General features: G+C 53.1%; 1 protein-coding gene across 1 annotated transcript in view; it reads left to right on the plus strand.

Moving 5' to 3' along the window:
* Positions 1–27,104, plus strand: part of ADAMTS2 (ADAM metallopeptidase with thrombospondin type 1 motif 2) — a gene marked incomplete at both ends in the record, with an annotated part of 216,512 nt that overhangs the window by 105,903 nt on the left and 83,505 nt on the right. Inside the window, one exon of the mRNA XM_080804804.1 lies at positions 22,908–23,110. Coding sequence (XP_080660930.1) covers positions 22,908–23,110 — 203 coding nt within the window. The remainder of the gene's footprint in view (positions 1–22,907; positions 23,111–27,104) is intronic.

Here is a 27,104-nt window from a genome sequence, read left to right on the forward strand (position 1 = left end):
GGGCACTCTGCACGTTACTTCTCCCCTAGGCAGGGAGTGGTATGCAGCTGGCGGGTGTGTCCCAGGAGCAGTCCAGGGCCGTAGGAGGCCCTCAGTCAGTGTCAGGGGGATGATCCGTGCACACCAGCAGGGGACAGCTGGAACCCTGCTCCGTGGAGAGGTGTCGGCACATTCTGGGGAACTAGAGCTGCCCCCAGCTCCTCCTCCATGGGCTCCTTCAAGGGCTTAGGAGACACATCCATGCACACACACACACACACACACACACACCCCACTGCCGTGTGGATGGAACTCTCTCAGCTACTTCCAGGCCATGGGGCAGCCCTGCTCTTCCAGAGCCCGTGCCTTTGCCAAGGTCTAAGAATAGGGTTCAGTGTGTACAATGTTGTAGGATGGCCATGGCTTTTGTAGGAGGCGCTCCCTGCTCTGGGTTACTCACCAGTGCTCCTTCCACATGGACATCCCCAAGCGCCTCCCGTGCTCCACCACGTTTCAGGAGAGAGAGGTGGCAGCTTCTTTAGCTTTGTAGCTTTGTGCTTCCTCTGTCGGTACCTTGTGGGACGGGAAGGCTGGGTAATTTCAGGGATGAGGGTAAGACCAGGGGATATGCTTGCTTCTTGCCTTGAGATTTTTCAGTTGAAGCCAGCACCTCCCCACACTGCCCCCCCCCCAACACAGAGTTCTAGAAGAGGCCCCAGAGCAGGAAGCTCTTCCAGGCGCTATCATACAGTGGCTCCAGTAATCGTCTATAGGCTGAGCTCAGACAGCAGTGGCCCCACTGCCTGCCATTGGGAAGCACCACTTACTTGATGTGATTGGGTTCAAAGGAACTAAAGGGATCTCAGAGATGGAAAGTCTTTGCGAAAAGCCTGTATCAGAGGTCCTGATGGCCTGTGCATGTCCCCGGCTTAAGGTTTCTGGCTTTGTCTCCATATTTTTCGCTGGGTCTTAGGAACTCAGTCATGGTCTAGAGGGGGGAATTTGGTACTTAGATTCCCTTTCTGTCCTTGTGGGAATCACCAGGACCATTGGGATTGGTGTCCATCTTCCCCCAAGCACCTGGGGAAAGTGTTTGCCCTTTCTGTGCCCACAGAGGAGGGAGGGAATGTGACCCCTGGGTCCAGAGTCTACAGCTTGGTGGGGGAGGGATAACCCGGAACCTATTCAGAGAGGGGATGCTAGGGAGTGGCAGGGGGCACTGCTCAGTGCAGCTGCAACAGGAAGACAGCCGGGACCAGAACTGGGGCTGGGTGGATATGGAGGTGACAGGAACAGGCCTGAGGCTTGAAGAGTTCTGAGAAGGGGCTGAGCCAGGTGAGGGGATGACCCATACTCCTCGGGTGATGAGGACTGTTGGAGCAATCCTCATGCAGGGGGGCCCATGGGGCCTGCTAGGAGCTCTGCAGGGGGCTCAGCAGTTCAGGTGGGGGCCTTGCAATAGAGAGGAGCAAATTGGTTGGTGTTAGTACTGGATTCTAACTTCAGTCTGGAAGAAGTGGCCCACTCTCCTTCTGCCTCCCTCCCCACTCCCTTTTCTAAGGCAAGGCCCAACACAGGAACCCTTTCACTGGCTCCCGGGGAACAAGGCCCTTCCCCTGTGACCTAGAACCATCTGCAGTGCCAGTCCTAGAACCTGAGACCAAGGGGCCAGGTAGGTGTCTTTAAGGCCCATCAGCCAGTTCTCTTTGGTGTCCATCTGATTTCCACTGGGCCTGGGCCTGGGCCTGGGCCTGGCACACTTGGGAAAACTCAGACACACATAAGTGGGCACTTGGTCCTGTGGGCACAAAGGATGTCTCAATTTTGTGCAACCCGAATGCCTCATGATGTCCTGTGATATGGAGTAGGCTTGTTTTTTGGCTCTTTGGTTATTCCCTCATTCCAGCACACACAGACCTTCACCCTGAGCCAGATCGATGGCCCAAGGATGAATCCAAAACATGCTTTTCCTCCAGGAGCTCCTGACTTTATAATCCCCGTGGTCCATGTTTTAACAAAGTACAGGCTGCTGTGAGAGTCTAGAAAAGAGAGTGATTAGAGTGACTTGCTCTGTGTGCAGAAGTGAGGAGCTGGGGTATGGAGCTGAGTTTGGGACTGTGCCAGAAAGAGCAAGTAGGAGCAAAGCAAGTAGCATTTTCTGGGACCCACAGCTGCAGTTGCGGTGCAGGGACATCGGTGGGTCTCCTGGACAGGACAAAAATGTGTGGGGTGATAGGCCTCTCAGCAGGCCCTGGCTGGTGAGGATTACACTCCAGGGGAGGCCTGGGTTAGTTTGGGCTCTGCTGCAGGGTCTGACATGCTGAGGTCCCTAAGGAGACTGCTGTCGGCTGGTTGGAGGTGATGTGGTCTGACCCCTCCAGGGACCATGGAGAGGGGTTGGATCTCAGGGAACAGGGTAGGAAGTGCCAGCATTTGATAACTCCCAGGATGTGGGGGGAAATAGGTAGGTCATTGACATTTTCCAGGATTGGGGAAGGGAAAAGTGAGGTGTTTTTCTGGGGCTGTTGGCACAGAAGTTTCCCAGGACGCCCCAAGGAGAGTTGTGGGCAGCTGGGGGTGGTGGTGGTCTGGAGCCTGGAGGATGATGCAGGCTACAGAGGGGCAAGTGTCTGCCAGCCCACGCATGGTCCTGGAGGGTGGGCAGCAGGTGTAGGAGGAGGAGGAGTGTGTGTGAAGCCCCAAGGATGCCCAGCCCTCCGTGGTGAGCAGACAGACTGGGGCGTGGGCGAGCTGGAGTCTGTTGGGCTCTGTCTCCTGTGGGGATCTGGCCTTGCTCACTTTCTGAGCATCTCCATGCGGAGCTGGCAGATTTCCCCCGGGACTTCCCACCTGGGTGATGTGATGCAGTGTGTTCCGAATTCCCAGAAGAGCAGGGGTCAAGCCTGGTGCCGGGGCTGTGCGTAGGATGCCTGCTGGGGATGCCTCTGTGGCAGACAACATGAGTGCAGTCTGGCTGCCCTGATCCGGAGCCGAATTACTAGGAGGACAGCGTCAGTGGGGAGGCAGAAGCCGGGCTGGGGATGGACCTGGAAGAGTCCCAGTGGCAAGAGGGGCTGGGCAGCTGTGAGTGGGCATTAATGATCCTACAGCTTTTCTCCTGCCTCGCCTGGCTCAGGGCCTCCACCCAGCGAGGGAGGGGCTGATTGGTTAGAAGAGGGCTCTGTGCACATGATGGACAGGGATTGCTGGGAACAGAGTCGGGGAGCTGCTCCAGGAAGGGGGACACTGGGCACTGGGTATTCGCCCTCTACTTTGGTGCCTGGTTTTCATCCCCTGCTCAGCCCCAGGGGTCTCTGGACGAGACATGTGTGTATATATGTATATGTGTGTGCACATGTGGGTGCCTGAGCAGACTAACCCACAGACTTAGCTGTGCAAGAGAGGCCTGGCTTACTTTCATTTTTGGAGAGCCCCACTGTATTTAAAAATGCAGAGGTGCTGCACAGGTATGCGAGTCACGGTACATTTCATGTATACATGTGAGATAAAAGTAGTCTCACACCAGACAGAAACATGAGGCATCAGCACCTGCCACGTCCACAGTCTCCAACAGGTGGGGGCTCCCAAGATGGACCCGACTTCCCCCTCCACACCTCGCCTGCTCTGTTCACCTGTATGCACAGCCTCCTGGAGCATAATGTCAAAAGTACGTCCCTGATCTAGATTGAAGGCCAGGTCTCCCTCTGGCCTCTGCAGGGGCAGGCCGTGGAATATGTACGTGGAATGACCCCCTCCAGACCTGCACATACTTGTCACAGCTGGACCCAGGGGAACACTTCGGGGCCAACACCCCTTGAGTGCTCAGGGCTAGGTGAGCACTTGCTGTACCTGCTGGCCTGGTGAGGGCCAGGCTAGACTTTCTAGTCACTCTACCTGCCCGCCTGCCTGCCTACTCTACCACCGGCCCGCCCACAGGGACCTCCTTCTGCTAAGCCACTTAATCCTGCAATGTATTTCCTCTGACAGCCCAGGCCATCGATCGGGACTCTCAGAGGTTTGATTACAGTGCTTTCTAACAAAGTCAAAAGCAAATTTCCATGGGGGGGTTTATAGTTAAGTAATTGCAGCGCTCAGTGTTGTGTGCCACAGCGCAGGAATGTAGGGGATAGGGATGTCAAGAGAAAAGGTCAGAAAACTAAGTAAGGAAGAACGAAGGTGAGCCTTAGTGAGGCTGGGGGGCCATGGGAAGCTCCCAGCAACCTGGAGAGGGTGAGAAAGGGGAGTTGTACAAGTGAGCCATTTCATGCTTAATTACAATTTCCCATAAAGTACTTAGGGAGTGAGGGTGCACTCTGAACTTGAACAATTAACGTAATTAAACTTTCATGGTGCCTGTGGACCATTTCCTGCCTGGGGATGTCTTTGAAAGCAGAAGTGATTCATTCTTCTTGGAGGTGATTTCAAGAGCAGCCAGGACAGGCATTTCTTGGAGGGCTGGGCCTTGGGGGATGTGTCCCTGAGCTGCAGGCAAAGGTAAGACCTCTCAAAAGAGTTTTTGCTCGGAGCAGCTGGAGGCCCAGGCAAGGGGGCAAGAAACAGGCATCTGGTGTTTGTGGCCTATGAATCTCTGACCATCGCCTCCTTTCCCTCGAGTCTCTGGCTAGGCCCTGAAGGCCCCCTCATTTTTCCTGAGCTTCCTCTGTTTTATGTGCACTGAACACATATCCTGTGGGTCACTGTGCCTGTTTTGCCGACGGGGAAACTGAAGCCCAGCGAGGGAGAGTGGCTTGGCCATGTCTCACCTGGGAAGTGGCCTTGCTGGAATCAGAACCCAGAGTGCCTCTCAGGTGCTGGTGGGGAGCAGGGGATTTTGGTGGACTGGCCAAACTTATCCAGGGTCAGCACTTACCGCTGAGATTTCCATCCAGACTGAGTCTTAGCACTCATCTTGGAAGGAGTATGAGGATTTCTGGTTGGATGGTTGAAAACAGTTAATGAGGTGACAGGGGTGAAGGCACTGCCCCTGGGGTGCTCCTTTGGGTGCTCAGAATCGAACTGGCAGGGTGGTGAATGCCAGCTAGGTTTGGCTGTTTGGGATCATGCTGGTGCCAAGGGCAGGGCTGGCAGACCCAGACATGTCTGGGAGGTACTCCAGCTGTGCGCATGTTTGCTGCTCTGGGAGGCATCAGACAGACACACGCAAAGCGGTGGCCACCGTGGGTTGAGAGCCAGGTCCTGGGCAGGGACTTCTCCCATCCTACACCTAGGCTGACCTTACAGTGGGAGGCTGGGGGGACCCCTAGCCCATCCTGCTGGAGGCCTTGGGTAGTGGTGAGGTGGCCCCCATCCAGCCTCCCTGGCTGGATAGGACAGGACAGAACAGAAAAGCAAAGATTCCAGGGAGTGGGCAGGTGTCAAGAATGATGCTCATAACTTTCTGTTCACCTGTTTGTAGTTGCTTTGATGTCCTTCCCCTTATGCATCCCAGAAGGCAAACCCCAAGTCTCCCGTTAATCTCATACACCCAGGACCCCTAGACTACCCTCTATGCCCCAGATACCTCGTACCTGAGTGCCTCACGGACGTCTGTCTTTGGGGTCCCCACAGCAGCATCAGACCCAACATGCCCCAGTAGGCCTCCTCTCCCCCATGGGGTCTCTCCTGAGGCAAGGGGCTTCCCAGGGTGATGGGGTACCTGGCTCAGCCCCCCAACTTCCTATATTGCTGCAGTGCTGGTGACACTGTCCCTCAGCCCTCTGTGTGCTTGTTTTGCTGCATCTGTCCCTCTGCCCCCTTCTGCCACCTAACCCCTTCCCCACAGAAATGGGGGCTGGCCTAAAGAATAGACTGAGCCGCATCTCTCACACTGTCCTCAGTATGAGGATCTTCCACATGGTGTGGGCTCCAGTGGCCTCTGCCCCTGACCTCATCTCCCCTCTGTGCCACACCCCACTTGTGGCTCCCTCGCTCATTTCTGTCAACATGTGCCCCTGATTCGCACATTTGTATTTTGACAATCTGACACAAGTATTTCTTCTATTAAATAATAAAAGGGAATCTTTTATTGGGAATCTTTTCATACCTGTAAAAGCCACTTGGTTTTCTTTTTTGAGGACTGTCCATTTATACCATTATCCATTTTCCTTTGGAATTGCTGGGCTGTTTCTTGTTGATTTGAAGGAGCACTTTACATATTAAGGACATGTCCTCTGTGTGCACATAATGTTTGGAGGGCCTGTGGCTGTATGTAGGACTGGGACAAGACCCTCGAGATAGGAGGAGCCTGGGGTACACTGGCCTGGCTGTTTGTTGCTGTGTTCATTGGGTCTCCATATGAGGATCCCATGATAAATCATACCCACTAGCAGCTGGCTTCTAGAAGAAAGGGACACAGGTAAACAGTGGGTATGAGCAGCGGCTGAGAAGTATCAGCTCTTGTGGGGCTGCGGACAGGGGACTTGCACTGGTTTGTCAGGACCGGATGGTCCCACAGGCTCCCCGGGGAGGTGGGAGGACAGTGCTTGGGTAATGGGAGTGCTGAGCAGGTGTCAAGGTTGTAGACTGACCTGGCAAACCCTTGGCCTGGTTTTACCAGGCGGCCCAGCACTTCCATTATTACAGAATTGCTTCCCACTATCTGAAGATCAGAGACTTCACATGCAAATCCAGAATTTGGACTTCTTTACAAAGATAAGTCCCAACAACACGGACCCATACCCTCTGAGGCAGTGCCGCCCACCCAAACTCTCCAGCATGCCCAGGGCCTACCATAGCCTGGTGGCCCTGGCCCGAAGCCACATTCCCACATGGCCTTTTCTTATGGAAGTGAAGAACAGAAAAGTAAAAGGTAATTCAAGAGGTCCTCATGTTTCAGAAAAAATGGGGGAGAACACTTTTTTTTCTGGAAAGGCAGCCCATTTCCCAATGTTTCACAGTAAACCAGGTTAGAGAGAGAAAGGGGAGGACATCACGAAACACACCCAGCCTCGCCACCTGTCCCTGCGGCCACGAGTCCATGCACTTGGCACCATAGGCACCCCGAGGGCCACGGAGGCCCCAGGGAGGGTTGCTTTGGCAGCACACCAGGCCTGGCCTCAGACCCCAGGGCACAGTGTCATGTGACACCTGTGGCTCCGGGGTGGGGTGCCGGCAGCCACAGCAAAAACCCTCCCAGTGCAAGAGGGAGAGGAGAGTAGCAGCAGCCAGACCCCCTGGCTGCCTTAGTGCACCGCCCCTGTAAGCGATGGCTGGGAAAGCAGCCACTGTGCCTTCTTGAGTGTCTGCCGGCAACTGCTCCTGCCAGGAAAGTGCTCACCATGGCCGCTTCCATGCCTGCAGCCTCCCCCTACCCTCCCAGCCTCAGTCTGCACAAGGATAACAGCTGCTTTCTGCTCATCAACAGGTGGTTTGGGCCCCCATTTACTGATTCATTTTGTCAAGCCCCATGTGGATGACTGGGGACCTGGAGCAGAGCCAAAGGTGTCCTCGGTCTTCCAGGAATTCATGGTAGAGGGTGTGCGCGTGACCATGAGTGTGGGTTTAAGTGTGCATCTGTGCGTGCCACTTTGAGTGTGTGCATGAGCAAGTCAGCAAGTTTGTGATAGTGACATCGCACAGATTGCTGTCATGGGGGTCATGCAGTGTGGGGCCTTGCAGATGGTTGGTACTGACATACTTCATGAGCGAATGAATGAGTGAATGGATGGATGGAAACAAAGGGTTTGGGGGCAGGGAAGGAATGACTGACTTGGCCTGGTGGAGGGGGCAGGTGATCAAGAGTAGTCCCAAATAGGAGGAAGGTTGGGGCTGGACTTTGAAGGGGCAGGACTCGACAGGCAGACAGTGGTTGGTTGGCAGGCGGGGGGTGGGGGGCATGGAGGCTGGTCCTGCCCCACAGAGCAGTGTGCAGAGGCCTCAGCTGGGAGAGAAGCCAGCAGGCAAGACAGGCAGCAGGGACCGGGTCTGGGTCACGCAGGGTCTTAGTGTCGGACTTGGTGGTGCAGGAGATGGGAATAGTAAGCCCCAACCACACGAGTCCCCGGGTGTCCGGGTGTCCTGTGTGCATAGCAGTGGTGGCGGCCCCAGTGCCCTCGCTGGGCCAGGGAGGAGCTCTGTAGTCCATGAGCTGTCGAGCCCAGACCCAGAGCAGCAACTCATCCACTCTGTGTCTCAGTGCACACCTGGCTGAGTCCCATCTGCTTCCAACCCGGGAAAGAAAACCCCAGACCTTTTAAAGCAGAACGTGATGATCTTTGTTGTCCCTGCCTGCCTAGCTGCCTGGTCTGTCCTCTGGAGCCTTTGGGCTGTCCAGAACGGCTTGGGGTCTGGTAAGCTGGCTCTGTGCCATCCTGTCTGCAGCAAGGGCAGCCCTCGGGTGGCCATGGGGTCCATGCTTGGAGTGCACCACCCCCCAATTTGTTAGGAAAGGCCCGTGTGAGGCTGTGTCACAGATTAAATTTACAGTGCTCAGCACTTGCTCTGATTTCTCATTTCCTCCCCTCTCTAAATGGGGCTGATCAAATTAAGCCCTGTCAACACCGAGGGCTGACAGGAGGCTGGTGCTGTGTGGTGAACATAGCGAGCGTGCCTTGGTGGCCGCTGTGGAAGCATGGCATCTCCATACCTCGGGGGAGCAGGGGACCCCCTTCCCTCCTCAGTGCCTGCAGGCTGCCTTTTAAGGCAGGAAGGATCATGGGAGAGGGACATGTGGGGTCCACCAGGGCTAGTCTGTGTCCCCCCAGGACACCAGCCCCCAGGCTTCTGAGCCCCTGAGCTCACATAAGAAGACAAACAGGATGAAACCCTATTATCTGCAAGCCTGGATGATGTGCCGGGGTGGGGGGGGCAGGTGCCTCTATGTGCCAGCCATCTCGTCTGTGCCTTGGGTCCAAAAAGGGAGGTTCACAGCAGGCTCCTCCCGTGCCTCCTCCCTGTGGAAAACAGAGAAAGGTCAGAAAAACGGTGAGGAAGGCAGGGCCTGCCTGACGTTCCCGGAGACAGAGCAGGGAGGATGGGGGCGCTCCCGGCTCCCAGACCCAGCAGGACTTGGCAGAGGACTCTGGAAGAGGAATCCCTCCCCCATGGAGCTCTTGGGCTGCTCCAAGGTGTCCACCCTGCCAGTGTCCCCTGCCCACTCCGCGGACCATCAGTAAGATGCAGTTCCCTCAAGGCCGACCCACTGCACCCCCTTGCGCCCCCGCATCAGTGGAGAGGGCCAGGGACAGTCCCTGGTCACTCCTGCTCCTTAAGCAGGCTCCAGACAGGGACAGACATGAGGAGCAGCGGTCAGTGGGCCATCTCTCCTGGTAGAAATCCTGCCCCCTTCAACTTGCCCTGTGAGGGGTCTTTGGGATCTTCCAGTCTGTGTTCCTGTGTGTCCACTGCCAGGGGTTAATAAGTGCAAGGGCCCTGTGAGTGTGCACCTCCCAGGGCACATGCTTGTGAGTGGAATCCTATGTGAAGGTGAAGGGCACCCCCAGCCCCTAGAGCCGTGCAGGCCACCGGTGTGCACAGTAGCCCTGAAAATGGACCCTCCGTGTCTCCCTCCTACTGTCAGCATGTCACGTAGAGCATCTACAGTTCCAGCTCATAGCAAGACACCAGCAACACAAGGCTCGAGTCCTGTGGGGTGCTGAGCCAGCTGAGACACTCTCGCTTCTCCAGGTCCTTGTTAGAGCCCAACACCTTGGGGCTGAAAGTGGACAGGATGAGACAGAACAGGGGTCTGCAGGCTCATGGTGCTATGGGTCTGTGATGAGGTCCCCAGCTTGGTGGGGGCCCCCTGACCCTTAGAGCAGCCTGTTAGCTACTGTTCCCCAGTGCAGCTGGCTATGAATGGCCCCATCTGAGGCCTGTGCAGTGGGCTGAGCTGGATGCTGGAGTCAGACATCTTCCCCACCGCCCCATGCTACCGTGAGGCCATGGGTTTGAGTGTCACCCTCTCAAGCGTGCTCCTCCATCTACATCAGAAAGAGTCTCTTCCTGACCCACGGGGCTGCTGCGGAGAATAAACAGGGATGTCCATAAAACCCTGGCACTCCCTGTTGCTGATGCCTTCTTCGTTGTCAGCAGTAGGGGCCTTTCCCCATCCAGCTGCTGATGAGGATGTCTGGAGAAGTCTTTCTCTTAAGAGGGTGGCTGGGTGGTACCACGTGGCCCACCGTCCACTGCCACCCTGAGTTCTGGGGTCAGCCAGGAGGAACCACAGATCTTGGCCCCATCCCCTCCATGTGATTGGCCCTGGAGGGGGAGCAGAGGTTGGTGCAGGGAGAGGTGGGGGAGCAGGGGACCATCCTGGGGCTGAGGGAGGCAGCTGTGATTTCCTGCATCTCAATCATGGTCTGGCCTGAGAGGGCCTCTGGCGGGTCTGGCCAGCATCGCACCCCTCCTGCATGTGTTTTGGCACCAAGCCCCCACTAAAGCACTAGGTCCCCTCCCTGCTTCGTTCTCACCCACTCTGCGTGACATGGGGCTCCACATAGGGATCTGAGGTTGGCAGCTGAAGAGAAATGCCTTGGAACTTGGTTTGAAGAGTCTGAAGACCAATGAGGAGCTGGTTCCTAGGGAGGCGTGATTTAGGGCCAAGGCAGAGGGGGTGGGGGCAGGTGCCAGGGACCCTGAGGGTGAGGAGGGAGCAGACCTTGTGGGTCGGGGAGAAGCAGGCCCTCCCCTTGCCTGGGGCCTGGGTGCATGCAGTGTCATGGCCTGAGGTCGGGGGTGCCGCTGGAGGTGTGGGTGTGGGTGGTGGAGGTGCCTGGAATTCTGTTGGGGGGGAGCGGCTGAGGGCCTCCTGGGCATCACTCCCAGGAAGACAGGCTGGATGTCCTGCCGGATGTCCAAATTCAGGGCTCAGGAGCGTGAAGGGACCTGGTGATGGGATTTCCCTGCTTCTGATGTGCTTGTACAAGAGGTGCATGGGGGTGGGGGTGGAGGCGCCAGGCCCGTGGCCCCCTCATTGACCATCAGCATCCCACTCGCCAGCCTCCCACTCTCCCACTTCTCCCACATTGAAAATGAAATCCCGGGAATCCTCCCTTCTGTTGGGACCTGTGGGTGTCTGTGTTTTGTTCTGAAGTTCACAGTAAATATTTTCATTAAGCGATCTGCCAGTCTCTCCATTGTATCCTGCCATCTGGCCGCTGTGTGCTGAGTAGCGGCGGTGAGGAGGGAACTTAGGGCTAGCTCCCCTTCCCTTGGCTGAGTGCCCACAGAGAGGATGTTCGGTGCCCTGGACACTCCAGCTGGTCCCACGGACCTGCCCTGCAGTGGCTGTGCACGGGAGCTCGCCAGGGCAGTAGGCTTTCACTTCCTGGACCCCAGGGACCTGATTGCTGAAGGAGCCCTCGTACACCCCTGGGGCATAGATGGGCTTCTGGGGCTGACAGGAGGGTAATGTGGGGTGAGTGGGCAGGTATGGAGGAGCTGAGGCCTTGTGGCTGGGATACAGAGCTGGGATGGGGGCGTTTGGGGCCCTCTGTATGAAGGCTGCAGATGGTGGGCCCCTCAAGCTGGGGCCTGAGGGTATTTGTAGCAGGAGAGCTGGACTATGCTCTTGTTTTGGTCCTGGTGCTGCTACAGGGATCCTGGGAGGGGCTTTGGGCCCCTGGTTGTTCAGCATGGCCCTGTTGGCTTGGGCCCGACCTCAGTGATCTCAACACCTCTGCCAGAGCCCCATACACATCTGGCAGGTCCTCTCACTTCCCAAGGACACATATCTATGGGGGCCAAACCAGAGTTTGACCCATTTCCCTCGGCTACATACCTTAAATCCACAGTGGACTTTCCCTGTCCCTGCTCTCTCTGCACTGGGCTCTCTCCAAACAGAGGAGGTGCAACAGAGTGGCACCATTTGATGCTAATCGTCTGAAGGCGTATGGCTACAAAATCAGTGGTGTCTGGCTTACTTTTGACAGTGCATGTGATTACACATGTGTGTGTAGGGCGGTACCTTTTAGGATTTTTATGGCTATAAGATACAGAAATCCAAATGAACTGTCTCAGAGCTAGAAAGCCTAGGAATGTGACAGCTTCAGGCATGACTGGATTCAGGAACTAAATGGTGTCACCTGTTCTCTTCATTTCTGCTTGGCATCAGGATTCACTGGCTTGCCTGTGCCATGTGGGTATTTCTGGGGTAGGGGCTTCATGGGTTTGGCTCCCCCTGAGCCATGTGACCTGGGAGTGGCAAGGGTGGTTCATCAAAGGAAAATCAAGGAGCAGTACCTAAAGGAGAAGCAGATTGTTGTGTGGTTCAATGCAGGCCGCTCCATAATCTTCAGCCGGGCAGCTGGGTGCCAGGCAAGCCGGGATATTCCATGTCCACCACCGAGGAGCCTCTGCTGCCCAGTACCCTGGGAGGGCACATTCTGAGGATAGTTCCCGATGGAGAAGCCAAGAGAAATTTCTTTTCCCTTCTCTGCCATTTCCGACCTGAAACTCCACAAAAGTAAGCAGGCCGGGGACTTAAGGCAATTTATGGACCTCCCAGCTCTTGTCTCCCAGAGTCCTAAGCAGCTGTTACAGATGCAGCCCTGATGAAGGAGCACTGAGGGGCTGGCTCAGCCCCCGGGGCCCCTCCCATGCCTCCCCTCCACCTCGAGTCATAAAAAAGACACTGGATGAGCTGTGCCTGCTGGCATTGCAAAAAATTAATTCCGATTTGGTCATAAAGTTATAAAGGGCTGGGATGAAATAATCCTAATGAGCCTCTTTTAATAAAGCTCACCAGTGGGGCCCTGTGCTGATGGTCCCCTCGGGGCTGAGCCTGCTTTCTGCTTCCCAGAGCCTCCAAAGAGCCTGCCTGCTTCCAAGCAGGCCTTTTGCTGTGTCCTGATTATGCGTCTACATAAACATATTTTATCTTAATGATCATCTTTAGGGGAATTTGCAGTCACGGAGGGCTTGTCTTGAGGTTGTTAACAAATGGGGGGGATGACTTTCCTCCCGATGACCTCCCCTCAGTAGGGGCTCCAGCATGGTCCTTGGGGCTCCGGGCTGCAGGTGCCCAGGACTCTGGTCCTTTGGGCCTGGCCTGCCACTCATGCTAGGGCCTGGTGTTTGCAGCAGGAGGGCCTTGGTCTAGCTCTGCAAGTGTCACTCTCTGCTTATTCAGAACACTGCCTACAGTCCTCCTCATCAGGATTTGGGCTTTGGGAGCTCCTGAGCACTGTGAAGGGAGAGATACTGGTTCTCATCCATGTACCTAATGGATGGGCAGCAGCAGGCCCCCCAGTGAGCTTGTCCACCCGCCTGTGTGCTTGCCCAGCAGAGGCGGGGGCAATTATGGAGAGGACCTGGACCGCACACTGGCCTCGGCCTTGGAGTCCAGAGGCTGCCCAGCACAGAGATCATAAAAAAACATTTAGCTGAATTATCTTCTGGCACTTCTGGGACTTTATTTTCAATCTCCCAGGCCATCAGTCCACCTGGAATTTGTTTTTGCTTACTACCTGAGGCCAAGATTTGATCTTTTCCTCCATCTATGACCAGTTGTCCCAACATCATTAAAAAAAAGAAACCACCTCTCTGCACAACAGGCTTGTTCCCCTCTCCTCCCCCACTTGCAGGGAGTGACCATTCTAAGGTGGTCATAGATTATCCTTCGGTCATTGTGTATTTTTGCAAAATCCTTGCTTGAGTATGGGTGTGTCTAACTGACCTGAATGGTGCTGCATTGTACATCTCGCTGTTTCTTACTTTCTGCACTTGATACTCTCTTTCCAAGATCCCTCTGTCGTGTCTGTGGATGCCGAACTTCTGATCTCTGCATAGCACTGTGTGGCGTGCACCTGCCACATTCTGTCCCTTCTCTTGCCCTCTGATGACAGCCAGGTTGCCTCAAACTCCCCAAAACCTGCCCAAGCATTGCTTCCTTAAGGACTTCAAGAGGCATGCCTGTCTGCACACCTTGCCTAGGGCAGTGAAAAATGGCCCACAGGGCAACAGTTTCTCCAAGGATGGGCCTGGGATATCCTATAGCTATCCTGTGTCTTTATGTCATAGATAAAAGTGAAGTTACTGGCCGCCAGGGCCTCTTACACATTAGACTGAATGGTACCAGAATGTCCACGCCTGCTCCACTCCCACCAGTTACCAACCCTGGCTTTCAAACTACTACCGTGTTATTTACTAGTTTTGTTTACTATTTTATTTTTTTGATTGGCTGCTTATAGTTTGCATATAAATGAGTATCAAGAGTGATTAATATTACAAAGGAGGGCAAGCACACGCCAGCTGTGCAAGGACAGGGCAGCACTGGCCCCCGCCGATGGAGACTCTAAGAGGAAGTGAGAATGGTCTCTGGGTCGTGGTCTGACTTCCCCTTCCCTGGGAGTTGACAAGTCCCCTTCTGGGGAAGTTGCAGGCAAGGTCACCAGTGAGGCTTGGGCAACATGGGGCTCTTCACACTGGGGTGCTTAGCAAGAATGAGGTGTGGACCAGGCACTGGACATGCAGCAGAAGTATGGCCAGAGGGAAGGGGCTGCCTCCCACTCTCAGAGAAAAGCTGAGAACTTCTGTGAGGGACACGCATGCGCTCAGCAGAGCATCAGGGGAGAGACCCTTAGGAGCACATGGTCAAGACAAGCCAAATCCTCATGAGAATCTGGCAAAGCCTTCCTGGGCGTTCTGTCCTTGGTTTAAGAAGATGGCCCGGGGGCGCCTGGGTGGTCAGTGGGTTAAAGCCTCTGCCTTTGGCTCAGGTCATGATCTCAGGGTCCTGGGATTGAGCCCCACAGTGGGTTCTCTGCTCAGCAGGGAGCCTGCTTCCCCTTCTCTCTCTGCCTGCCTCTCTCTGTACTTGTGATCTCTCTCTCTGTCAAATAAATAAAATCTTAAAAAAAAAAAAAAAGATGGTCTAATGGAAGTTGGGGGGTGGGGGGCTCTTCATGATACCCGGCTGTCTTTGGGGTCACACTGCTGTGGGATGGCTCAGCTCTCTCCACATCTGTTGCAGTGCTGCTGTCCTGGGAGCACTCCCTCATCCTCCAAGGGATTCCCTCCTTATCTCCTGTGTTGGGTCTCCTGTTTCCCATCTTCCATTTCCTTAAAGGAGGGCATCTTTCAGGAGCTTCTTGAGAAAGGGTGCCAGACCGATAACACTTTAAAGAACTTACGTGTCTGGAAATGTGTTTATTCTACTTTCTTGATGGAGAATTTGTGTGAGTATAGGATCCTAGTTGGGAAATAGTCTTGCTTCAGATTTTTGAAGGCTTTGTGCTGTTGTGTTCCTCTTTGAATTTGGGGAAGTCTGAAGCCATTCTGATCCCAGTGCTCTGTGTGCCCCCTGTAACTGCCTCCCCCAGTTACTTCCCATTCTCTGTGACAGTATGCAGAATCTTCTCTGTGTTCTGGAATACCATGACTCTGAGCCACAGTGCGGGTCTACTTTGATCTATGGTGTTGGGTACTAGCTGGGCCCTTACACCTCCCCATTGTGAGATTTCTTGAATTGTTTCATGACTTCTTTCCCCTCTCTGTTTTTCCTTTTCTGTCTTTATGAAACTTCTTTTGTACGGATCATCTTCCTCCGGTCTGGTCCTCTATTGTTTTACCAGCCAGGGGATTTCTCAGCTTTACCTTCCAGTCCTTCTACTGAGTTTATCATTTCTGCTGAAATGGTTTTAATCTCAAAGGACCCTTTTTATTTTTCCCATCCTGTCCTTGTTTAATAGATATAAGTAACATCTTCTCCTAGCTCTCTTCCCAGAGGTTCCCGATGGTAGATTTCCCCCCACCTTCCCGTAGGTCTCTTTTCCCTCCACTTTCCTCCTCCTGTGAGTTGTTTGCTTCATCTTGGCTCCATCTGCCACATCTGGGGCTTCCCCCAGGAGACCCGGTGATCCCTGGCCATCCATTCACATGTAAAGTTGGGCAACAAAGGAAGTGAGTAGGAGCTTGATGCATGTAGGCACAGCGAACCTTGGACCACCATACTACCTTTCAGTTTTTGATTGACTAGATTGCCTAGAGAAGACCCCTTGCAGTGTCCTGCTCGGACAGGAAAGGCCTGACCTCCCGCATTTTGGGGGTGAATTGTGGAAGGGGGCTAGTGCCTCAACATTGATTTGGTCCTCCTGGTTTTCATTTGGTGCCTCTGCTCTCAACCACACCTGGTGCCTGCAGCCCAGAGACAACTTCTTTTCCACCTTTCTGAGAGAAGGAGCTCCCAGACTGATGGCAGTGTTAGTTATCAGGGCTGTTCCTTGGGCATGGTGTATGGGCAGGGGATTTGGCCTCAGCCACCAACTAGTCCTATTTATTTCAATCCGCCCTTCACTCCCACATCCAGAAGGGCTTGGTGCCTGTGGTGAATTTTATGACACAGACTGGAGAGTCTCTTAATTCTCCTCATTGCCAGCTTGGGATTCAACTTTCTCAGATATACGAAGTCCATTACTACGAGACCATCTGCTTTCCAGCCTCCAACAGTTCTGTTAGTTTTTCCTCAGCTGCTCTCCTTGTCCTTGTAGTCTTGTGATTTAAAAAAAAAAAAAAAAATCACTTTACCAAAGTTGTAGTGGGGTTCTAGGAAGGAGCTAAATTGGACGCCTATTTTCAGTCTCTCATCCTACCCAGAAGTCCCTCCTATGCTTGGATCTGTGTCGGGACTTTGGATTCAGTAACATTTTTTAAAAGATTTTTATTTATTTGACAGAGAGAAAGAGAGTGAGCACAAGTGGGGAGGAGGGCCAGAGGGAGAGGGAGAAACAGGCTAAACAGGGAGCCTGATGTGGGTCTCTGACATGGTTCCTGAGCCAAAGGCAGATGCTTAACCAACTGAGCCACCCAGGCATCCCATGCATTTAGTACCATCGATCGATCTATCCTGACACCAGTGTCACTATGTACTAACTAATGTTTTGTGATATTAAACATGTTAACATATTAAACATACAAACAGTGTGAACATACTTCGTAATGTGTTCAGTTAATTTGAATAGGAAGTATGTCCCCATTATTATTATTTTTCAAGATCTTCAAGATTTTTCTGGCTCTTCTCTCATATAATCTTCCAATTACATCTTGAGAGTAATGTTGTTGGGTTTTCATAATTCCTTGGTGGAGATCGTGTTGAATTTGTAGATTGATTTGGAGGAGAATCACCTTGGTTATTTTGATGGGTTTTCATAATTCTTTGATGGAGATTATGTTAAATTTGTACACGGATTTGGAGAATCAGCTTGCCATCCAGGATTGCATTATTGTGTCTCTGTTTATTGAGGTCTTCCTTCGTCTTTTTGGAGAGTCGTAGACTATGTCATGCTACTCTTTGTGTGGTCTTTATACACTTGTTCTTTTTGTTTATTTCATGGGCTATGTTGCTATTGTTGGTAAGCCCTTTCCCCCATTCTGTTTCCTAGCTAGAAAGAAAAGTATTGGGCCTTCACATACCTATTGCACATCAGATGAGAAGCATCTCTCCCCTGTAGGCTTGGTAAAAATTCCTATAAAGCCTTCTGGGCTTTTCTTTGGCTACTTTCTCAATTTTTTTCTAAGATTTATTCTGGTTTCCTAAACTGAGCCGGCGATTAGAATTTCTATCCTTTGTGTTCTGGTGTTTGGGGTTTGGGGCCATTTCCTCTTTTTTTCTCTCCTATTTTATCTTGTGGTGGTGACTGTGGACTTGCTTTTTGAGTTTTCCTGCTGTCCTAATACATAGTCACATTTGGACTTGTCCTGTGTGTGCTTGGGAAGGGCACGTTTTCAGGTTGCTGGGCTTAAGCACTAGGCCATCTCAGTCATGCAGATCCCCGACAGCCACCTGATGTTTAATCTAATTCATCTATTGTTTTCTGGAATAAATGTATAAAAATGCACCCAGAACTGCGGTTTGTCTCTTTTTCCTTAGGAAACAGGTTGAAACTTTGTTAGGTGCATAAAGTTTCCTACCTTTTATATCTTTTCAATGCGTTGTTGATGGGTTTGTCCTGTTAATTCCTCGGATTATATTTTATCTCATAAATATCATTAGGCCCCCTTTTTTGTTATTGTTATTGTTATTGTTGGCAATTACATGGTACCCCTCTCATTGCCCCCTTCGTCTTAACTCCCCCTGGGCTGTTTTATCTTAGCTTTGCCAAGTGTGAGTAATTTACAGCTGGATTTTGCTTCAGCTCCTGCCCCTCTGCCTGTCACCTCACCTTTGCTCCTGCTGCCCCCACCCTGTCTGGCCTCCCTGGCCCCGCTGCTCCTGCCTCTCCTTTGAACCCTGCTGCGGGGTGCTGGGCTCCCTCCCGTTGCCTCTCTGCCCCGGCTCCTTTCCTTCCCAGCCCTGCCTTGACTTGACAGGCACTCGGGAAACAGGCACACAAGACCCCATGGCCCCTGTCTGGGGGTCTCTCTCCGAGGTGGGAGAGGCCCTTAGCACCCAAGCAGATTCACAAATGAGATTAGAACCGCAAATGGTGGGGTGTTCTGTGAAGGAAAAAACAAGATGCTGTCAGAGAGACATTGCGGGAGGGGAGAGCCTAGCTTAATTAGGATGAAATATGCCTCGTTCCCCTGAGGAGGTGACATTTCAGTTGATACCTGAAAGATGAGAGGGAGCAGGTCCAGTGAGAAATGAGGGGACAATGATTCTACAAGTAGGGGACAGCAGTCTTCTCTTGTCACTGAGAAGTGTCATCTGAAGGCTCTGTGCACCCCATCCCCCCAGAGATATGCGAGCTGGGGGAGGCAGATGAGGACCACACGTGTCCCTGAGGCCAGCGCAGGAGGACCACAGACCTCCTTCCCTCTGGGCCTTTTGAGGGGCTCCTGCTGGGCTTGGTGGGGAGTGCTCAGTTTGGGGAGCAGCCACAGCCATGGGAAGCATGGCCCAGGTGAATAGGTCAGTGTGGCACAGTCCTGGCTGTGGGATTTGTGAACACACAAAAAACCCTTGAACCTACAGAATCAGCATCTCCCCAGCAATGCTTCTGAGGCCTTTGCAGGCCCCAGGGGGCTCTCTTCTCCAGGCTAAACATGTCTGTTTCTACCAGTTTCGGTTTCCTCAAGCCATCCCCATTCCCACAGCCAACCCCAAGTGTGGGGATGGTTCCGGGGCCTGTTAATTACATGGGATCCCATGGCCCAAGCTGGGCCCCAGCTTCTCCTTGGCTGTGTGGCTTGTCTCAGTCACTTACTCTTTCTGCTCCTGGGGTTCCTAGATGCTAAAAGGAGGACAGAAAGGAGGACAGTGAGGAGCCTTCTCCTTGCAGTGGGGATCAGAGGGCTGCTGGGGCAGCAGAGGTTTGTGCCTGAGGCCACCCTCTGATGCGGGGCTTGTGCTCCAAAGCCCTTGAATGAGCTTGGCCGCTGTGACCCACTGATTCCCATGGAGGACAGGTGCTTTGGGATTCCTTGGATCCAATTCTGTTTCCCTTATCCTGTCCTTTCCTTGATCCTCTGAGGCATCCTGCTTGATCCCCTCTGGAGACTTGAAAACTGGGGACAGCTCTTGGAAGCTTCTTGCCTTGTCATCCTCTGCCTGCAACATGAGCATCAAAAGCCCCAGCTGCCAGGCAGAAGGGTCCCCTGGCACAGGGAATGCTGGGAACTAAAATCCCTGTTGTTACCCATTGGAAAGATGGGGCCCTGCCACAGGTGCCTCCAGTCAGGGGGGAGCCTCGACCCGCAAGGATCCTGTCTTCTGTCTCTCATGGAGCAGCCACCCATGGAGACCAGCAGCTTCTCGTTGGGGAGGCAGTGTAGAGAGGGCAACAGGGGCTAGGGTAGGGCTGGCGTCCTGCCTCCGCAGGAGATGAGTGGTGCTGGCAGCTTGTTATCCTGGCCTGAACCAGTAGTGAGGGATGGAGCAGAGGGCGGGTTGAGCTCTGTGTCACTGTGGCTTAGCACTCAGGCTGTAGACATGCAGGAGCTCCAGGGGACAGAGGGGAGAGTGGCAAAGAGCACAACACCATGCCCCCGGACACTGAGGGACTAAGAGGAGCAGAGGCCTTCAGGCCAGGTGAGCAGTGTTGGTGTCAGTGAATTCCTAGGCAGCTGACCTGGGACCAGACAGGAGCTGGAGCTCCCTGCAGCGGGACTTGGCGTGGGGGACAGGCCTGCCTAGGACCAGAGTGTGGTCGGAGTCTCTGCCTGACCTGGGCTCCAGGACTAAGCCCATTGTCGGGAAATGGAAGAAACATCCAAGATTGACAGGGTAGAAGGAATGTTAGCCTGGCTGCTTGTGTGGCCCTGGGCCTGGGGACTTGGAGGACCCTGCTGGTCATGGAGCCGCTCCCATGTCCTGTCAGGCCTGAGCAGGGCTGAGGCTTCCAGGGGCCGCACTGCAGGGCAGGGCACACACCTTTCTCCTCAACTACACTTTGAGCTCGGGCTTTGGGGCATCTCTACAGGGCTTGCGTCTTGGGGGAAGGTGTTCTAGAGCATCATGTCCAAGTCACACCCCTAAGTCATCATGATTAAAGTAACAACCAGAACAGTAATAATTATGCTTGGGGCAAAATTGTCATTTCTGTTGCATCTTTAGGACACATTGCTGTTTTTAATGGACCCGTAACATAAATTGAGCCAAACACTGTGCTTGGTTGGCAGAAACAGCTACAGGATGTGTCCCAGCCAGCTCTGGCTCTGTGGCAGCCCCTTTACCCCTCCACCCCACCCCCCACCCCAGCGCAGGGAACAGTGGAACGGGGGGCACCACATGGCAGCTCCCTGACACCTTCAGGGGCCAGGAGGGCAGCAGGCCAGGTGGCCTGGGGACATGGGCCCTGTGTGTCATGCCAATCCACAGCCCAGTGTTACCTGCCCGTCACCTCCCCCCAACCCCATGACCCCATGTCCTGATTCCTCAACAGAAGATGGCTATTCCAGATTTTGTTCAACATGAACTCTCCCGATTTTGAAATACTGTCAACCAAATAAGGTATTTTTAAAATACCGCATGGTCCTAATACGTGCCTCTGTGGTCTGATTTTGCCCTGGGGACCACCCATCAGTGACCCCTGGCTTGACAGGGGCAGAGGGGAACATCTAGCCTCTTCCTAAGGGAAGAGTTTGTTTTTTATTAACGGAAATTACCATTTTTCTGCCTCCCAAGGTGGTTCTGAAGGTGAGCTGTCCCTGCTTGTTGGAAATGCAAAGAAATAAATGTGTAAAAATAGAGTAGCAATTCCTCAAACCCCCTGTCAGGTTTAAGTAGCTGGTGTCTCCTCTGGGAGCGGCATGGATGGTCCTGAATCATCGCCAGGCAGCCGGCAGAATGAGCAGCTCTGCACAGGCGCTGCCTGCCCGCCTGCCATCCCAGCCCCCAGCCCCGCCCCTGCAGGGCTCCCTGGCATTTGCATGTCAGCGTGCCCCAGGAGGCGGCAGGCCTGGGGCAGGGGGCACAAGGACCCCCGAGGAAGTACCGGGATGCAAGCAGCCGCTCAGCCCTGGCCCAGCTTAGTTCTGTCAGAGCCCTCCGGCTCTGCTTCTGTTTCATCTCCTTAACCTTCACCCCCACTTTCCCTCCTTGGTGCTTGTCCTGTGGCCAGGTGGCAGCTCTGGGCCTCAGACCTAACAGACAGCAGGTGCAGAGGCGAGAGCTCCTGGGTGAGTCAGCTGGGCTGGAGTTCCATTAGTCTTTCTGTCTGTAAAGTGGGCACAGTTGTGCACACCACAGAGGCCCGTTTGTCAGGCCTGGCTGCGGAGACCCGTGTACAGGGCTGAGTGGTGGGGCAGGACCAGAGGGCGGGCTGCCTCGCCTGACTTTGAGCTGCGACGCTGCCTTCAGAGGCCCTGTTCTGCCTCTAGCATCTGCCGTGTGCCACTGGGAAGGACAGAGAGTTCCTGCTCCCATCTGGAGGAGGTAGCAGATGAGAGGCTTCTGGGACAAGTGAGAATTATTCTGGAAGATTCTTTATAGAGAAGTGGTACTGCAGGGGGCATCAACCCCACCTCCAGCTGCAGGGGCTACAGGGACCAGATACCACACCCTGGGTGGGTGATGGCATGAAGAACTGAGATCCTAGGCCCTTCCCCAGGGCAGGTGTCTGGGAATACCAAGGAAAAGCAGGACCCTGGGGTCAGGGCCCCAGCACAGACATGGAGTCCAGTACAGGGACGTAGGGGGCTTCCAGAAGGCTTTCGCACTGGGACTTAGCAGGTGATGTGGTCTGGGACTGCCAGCAGTGACAAAGGTCAGCCTGGTCAGTTCAGCTGCCACCCTGAGAGGTGGGGGCAGGGAAGGGCTGGGAGCCTGAGCTCTGGTCCAGGGTAGGCTCCAGGCCTAGTGCGTGGAGGGCAAGGAGAAGAGAGCTGAGGCAGACATCGAGATGACCTTCTGGGACCCTTCACTGAGGCCCCTTGGGCCCCTTCCCCCACCCAGGCAGACTATGAGGAAGCTGTCAGTAGAGGGCCCTGGTTCCCTGCACAATTCAGTCAAGTAACCACCCATCTCCCTGGCTTGTGGCTAGGGGTAGGCACAGTTCACCCAGGGAGGGGTGCCCATTTGAGGTCTTGACCCTGGAGGGGGGCAGGTGGGCCTGGCCAACAGATAAAGGGCCTTGCTTCAGTGGAGGAAAGTTCCAGAAGAGGAGCTACCTAGCGAGACACCATGGAACACACACCGCCAGGGCTGGGCCTTGGTCTTCCTGGTTATAATGTGGTGGCCACATTGGGGAGACCAGCCCTTTGGCACCTGGGCAGCTGTTCTCAGGCATTTGAGTGTGTGAATGGGTGAAAAGAGCTCACACTGGCCATGCCCACTCCCAGCAGTACTTTTATAGCCTCTCCATTCATCTCTGGGTGCCAGACCCGGGCTCGGTGATGGCCATGGACTTGGTACTGAGCCCAGTTGGCATGCACTCTGTTCCTCCAGAACCTCAGTTCATTCTGTAAAATGGGGATTGTTGGGTACTGTGTGAGTTTTCACCAAGGCAATGGCCAGGCTGGTTCCGAGTTGCACCCACATGGTGTTTTGCCTCATTCAGATGTCCCTGGTGAGCCTGGGCTACTGCAGACTGTGTCCTCTGTCCTTCCAGGAGCTCCGCCGGGCAGCCTGGATAACCTCAGCCGCGCCCTGGGTGTCCTGGAGGAGCGTGTCAATGGCTCGAGGCACAGGGCGCGAAGGCATGCCACTGACGGTGACTACAACATCGAGGTCCTGCTGGGCGTGGATGATTCTGTGGTCCAGTTCCATGGGAAGGAGCACGTGCAGAAGTACCTGCTCACACTCATGAACATTGTAAGTGGGGGCTGGTGGCGGGGCTGGAGCAGTGGGACTGACAGAAAGGTAACCAAATCCATGGGCAAGAACCCCTCCGCCGCCCAGGGCCCCAGTGGAGAGGTAGAGTAGAGCAGGGGCAAGAGGATGTGAATGATCCGATGGCTGGGCCAAGAGACCCCTCCCTGCCTGCCCACCTTCCTCTCCACCAGCCTCAGGTGAGTCGTCGACCTCCAGAACTCTGCGTTCTCATCCGCAGAGTGGGGCCGTAGTCCGGTAGGTTTGCAGACCATGTTCTATTTTGGAGAGTGTTGTTACACTTAATCTCATCTCATTTTTGAAAAGTACCTTTAATGTGATAATAATGAAACAGCCACAATGCCTGCTGTCATTAGTGACTATGTACCAGGCCCGTGCTGGGCATTTACTCTGCATCATTGTAGGCAATCTTCACACTAACTCCACGACACTGGTGATATAAAATCTTGCCCGCCTTGAAAACGTGCACTTGTCCCCAAGCATTACACTGCCTTCCGGCCCAGCCGAGGGTCCTGCTGAAGGAGAACTGTCTTCTCTACTCACACCAACTCCTCTGACACCAGATGTGTGGGTTTTCCACACCAAGTACTTCCAACACTAACTACCCAGGGTTGGCATGGACTCCATGGGCCAAGGGCTCAGTCCTGCCGGATTGGCCCCACTTCTGACATGCCTCACAAGTCCTACATTGTCACCCATATGACCTGATTGGAAGACCCAACCAGCCACAAATCAAGGGTTCCCATGCTCCTCTCCTCAGGTTCACATATTTGCCAGCACAGTTCACAGAACTCAGGAAAACCCTCCTTACTACCACTGGTATATTCTAAAGGATGCATCTCTGGAACAGTCAAATGTCAGAGATGCCTAGGGCAAGGCAGGTGGGAAGGAGCTGAGAGCTTCTGTGCCTTCTCCAAGTGCCCCAGCCACCCAGCACCTAGGTGTGCTCCCTAGCTGGAAGCTTGCAGAACTCCATGGTTTAGGGGTTTTCTGGAGGTTTGATTGGGCATGGGTGATTGAATGCAATCCCCAGCTCCTCTTTCTCCCTAGATACCCCAGGGTGGGGGGAGGGGGCAGTGCTGGAAGTTCCAACCTTCTGATCCCATCTGGGATGGTCGGCTCCTCTGGCCACCGGCCCCCCATCCTGAAGCTATCTAGAGCCCAGCAAGAGTCCTCATCAGCATGAACTCAGGTACAGTTGAAAGGGCTGCTCCTGTCACCCCTTTCCCTCGGACATTACAGGGTTTAGGAGATCTGTGTCAGGAATGGGGGGTTTGAGGGGCAGAGACCAGTATGTATTTATTATTATGTCACACATGGGTTGACTCCTGGTCCCACCATTACCTGATGTGGAGGGTCCCTCTGTCACACTTGCCTCGTGCTACATGAGCCAGGAGGTGGAAGTCTCGAACTTTCTCTTGGTTTTTGCCAGTCAACTTCAGTTTTTTCATGTACATCTTCAGGCTCCAACTATACCCCAACTTTGGATAATAGGATGCTTTGGTTAGTTTCTTGAAAAGCCTGAGAAATGCAAACATTCTTAAATTGAAACATATTTTATCATAGCAAAAAAAAAAAAAGATTTTGGGAGGTAAGGTGGAGGAACTGAGGAAAAGTAGTTGGGTCAATTCTCTTTTCCCTGTGGCATCCAGCAAGCATTTATTGGACATGTGCTTATCCCAGGGTAAGGCAGCCAGCCAGGGGCTCAGGGAGAAGGGGGGAAAGGGGATGTCTGCCCCTCTAACCTGAGCTCTGCCTCCCCGTGTGATGGGGGAGATGAGGCGCCCTGCCTCATCCTGACAGCTAATACCCTGTGAGGCTCTGTGTCCTCATTCAGGGCTGTGTACTCCTGGGAGCGAGTCACCGGGGGCTGATGGAAGTCACATCCCCGTTGGTGGTCTTGGGGAGGAGGGAGATTGAGGAATCATGAGTTTGTAAGAAAGGATATCCAACAGAACCTTCCTCAGGGCTGGAAATGCTCAAAATTCTGCCCTTTCCAATGCAACAGCCACCAGCCAACCCTCAAGTACTTCAAATGTGGCTGATGTGATGAGAGAACTGATGTTTTTTTCTTGAGTTGGAAAGATGGAAGAGCTTTATTCAACACAATTGGTCTTAATTGGTTTTTGTAAAACACAGTATGTGTTTAACCCCAGTTTTGTAAGTATATATTTAGAGATGGATAAATAGGTAGACAGATATTCATGTGTATATTCCTTTTTTTTTTTCAGTAATTTTTTCTTAACATATAGTTTTTATTTTCCCCATGGGTACAGGTCTGTGAATCATCAGTCTTACACAATTCCCAGTACTCACCATAGCACATACCCTCTCCAATGTCCATCACCCAGCCACCCTATCCCTCCCCCCTCCCCTCAGTTTGTTTCCTGAGATTAAGAATCTCTTATGGTTTGTCTCCCTCTCTGGTTTCATCTTGTTTCATTTTCCCCTCCCTTTTCCTATGATCCTCTGTCTTGTTTCTCAAATTCCTCATATCAGTAAGATCATATGATAATTGTCTTTCTCTGATTGACTTATTTTGCTCAGCATAATACTATCCAGTTCCATCCAAATTGTTGCAAATGGCAAGATTTCTTTTTTGATGGCTGCATAGTATTTCATAGTATATATATACCGCATTTTTATCCATTCATCTGTTGATGGACATCTAGGTTCTTTCCATAGTTTGGCTATTGTGGACATTGCTGCTATAAACATTCGCGTGCACGTGCCCCTTTGGATCACTACATTTGTATCTTTAGGGTAAATATCCAGTAGTGCAATTGCTGGGTCATGGGGTAGCTCTATTTTCACTTTTTGAGTAGCCTCCATGCTGTTTGCCAAAGTGGCTGCTCCAGCTTGCATTCCCACCAACAATGTAGGAGGGTTTCCCTTTCTCCGCATCCTCACCGACACCTGTCATTTCCTGACTCACTAATTTTAGCCATTCTTACTGGTGTGAGGTGGTAGGAGAACTGAATTTTTATGTCATTTTAGTTTCAATACAATTTTAAAATTTTAAACAATTTTTTGACTTTGGTAAAATACATGTAAAATTGACCACCTTCCCCATTTTCAAGCATACTCTTCAGTGGCGTGAACATGTTCCCACTGCCATGCAACCATCACCACCGTCCATCCCCGAAGTCTTTCATCTTGTAGAGTGGAAACTGTCCCCATTAAACACTAACCCCCACTGTCCCCTCCTCCAGCGCCCAGCAAGCACCATTCTACTTTCTGTCTCTGTGATATTGACTACTCTAGGTACCCCATGTAAGAGGACTGCTTGTCCTTTTGTGACCGGCTTGTTTCACTTAGCAGAATGTCCTCAAGGTTCATCCCTGTTGTGACATGTGTCAGAATGTCCATCTTTTTAGAGCTGAATAATAGCCCATTGTGTGTCTCTACCGTGTTGTATTTCTTCATTCCCCTGTCAAGGGCCACTGGAGTTGCTCCCACTTCTTAGTTATTATGGAATGATGCGGCTGTGCACATGGGTGTATAAATATCTCTTCATGTCCCTGCCCTCAGTTCTTTTGGGAATATCCCCAGGAGTGGAACTTCAGGATTATAGGGTAGTTCTATTTTTTATTTTTTGAGGAACCTCCATACTGTTTTCCACAGCAGCTGCAGCATTTTCCATTCCCTCCCAGTGGGGCCCGAGGTTCCAGTTTCTCCACATCCTCACCAACACTTGTTGTTTTGGATGGTAGCCATTCAATGGGTGATTCGATTTCTTTGTAATTAATTCACATTTAGATTTAGATCACCATTGTGGCCAATGGCTCCCTTCTTGTGGCCTTGAGACCTTAGGGTGCTGGTTCACTTGGAGCTACAGCCAGAGCCCTGAGTGGCCCTGGAAGGCCTGGCCTTGGCCTCTGGAAGTACACAGCTGGTTATGGGGCTTCCCAGCCCAGAGCCAAGTCAGCAACGTGGAGGACAGATGTGGAGGCAGCTGGCCCGGACTGTGCTCCAA

The sequence above is a fragment of the Martes martes genome (assembly GCF_963455335.1).
Source record: "Martes martes genome assembly, chromosome: 5".
Taxonomy (NCBI): Eukaryota; Metazoa; Chordata; class Mammalia; order Carnivora; family Mustelidae; genus Martes; species Martes martes.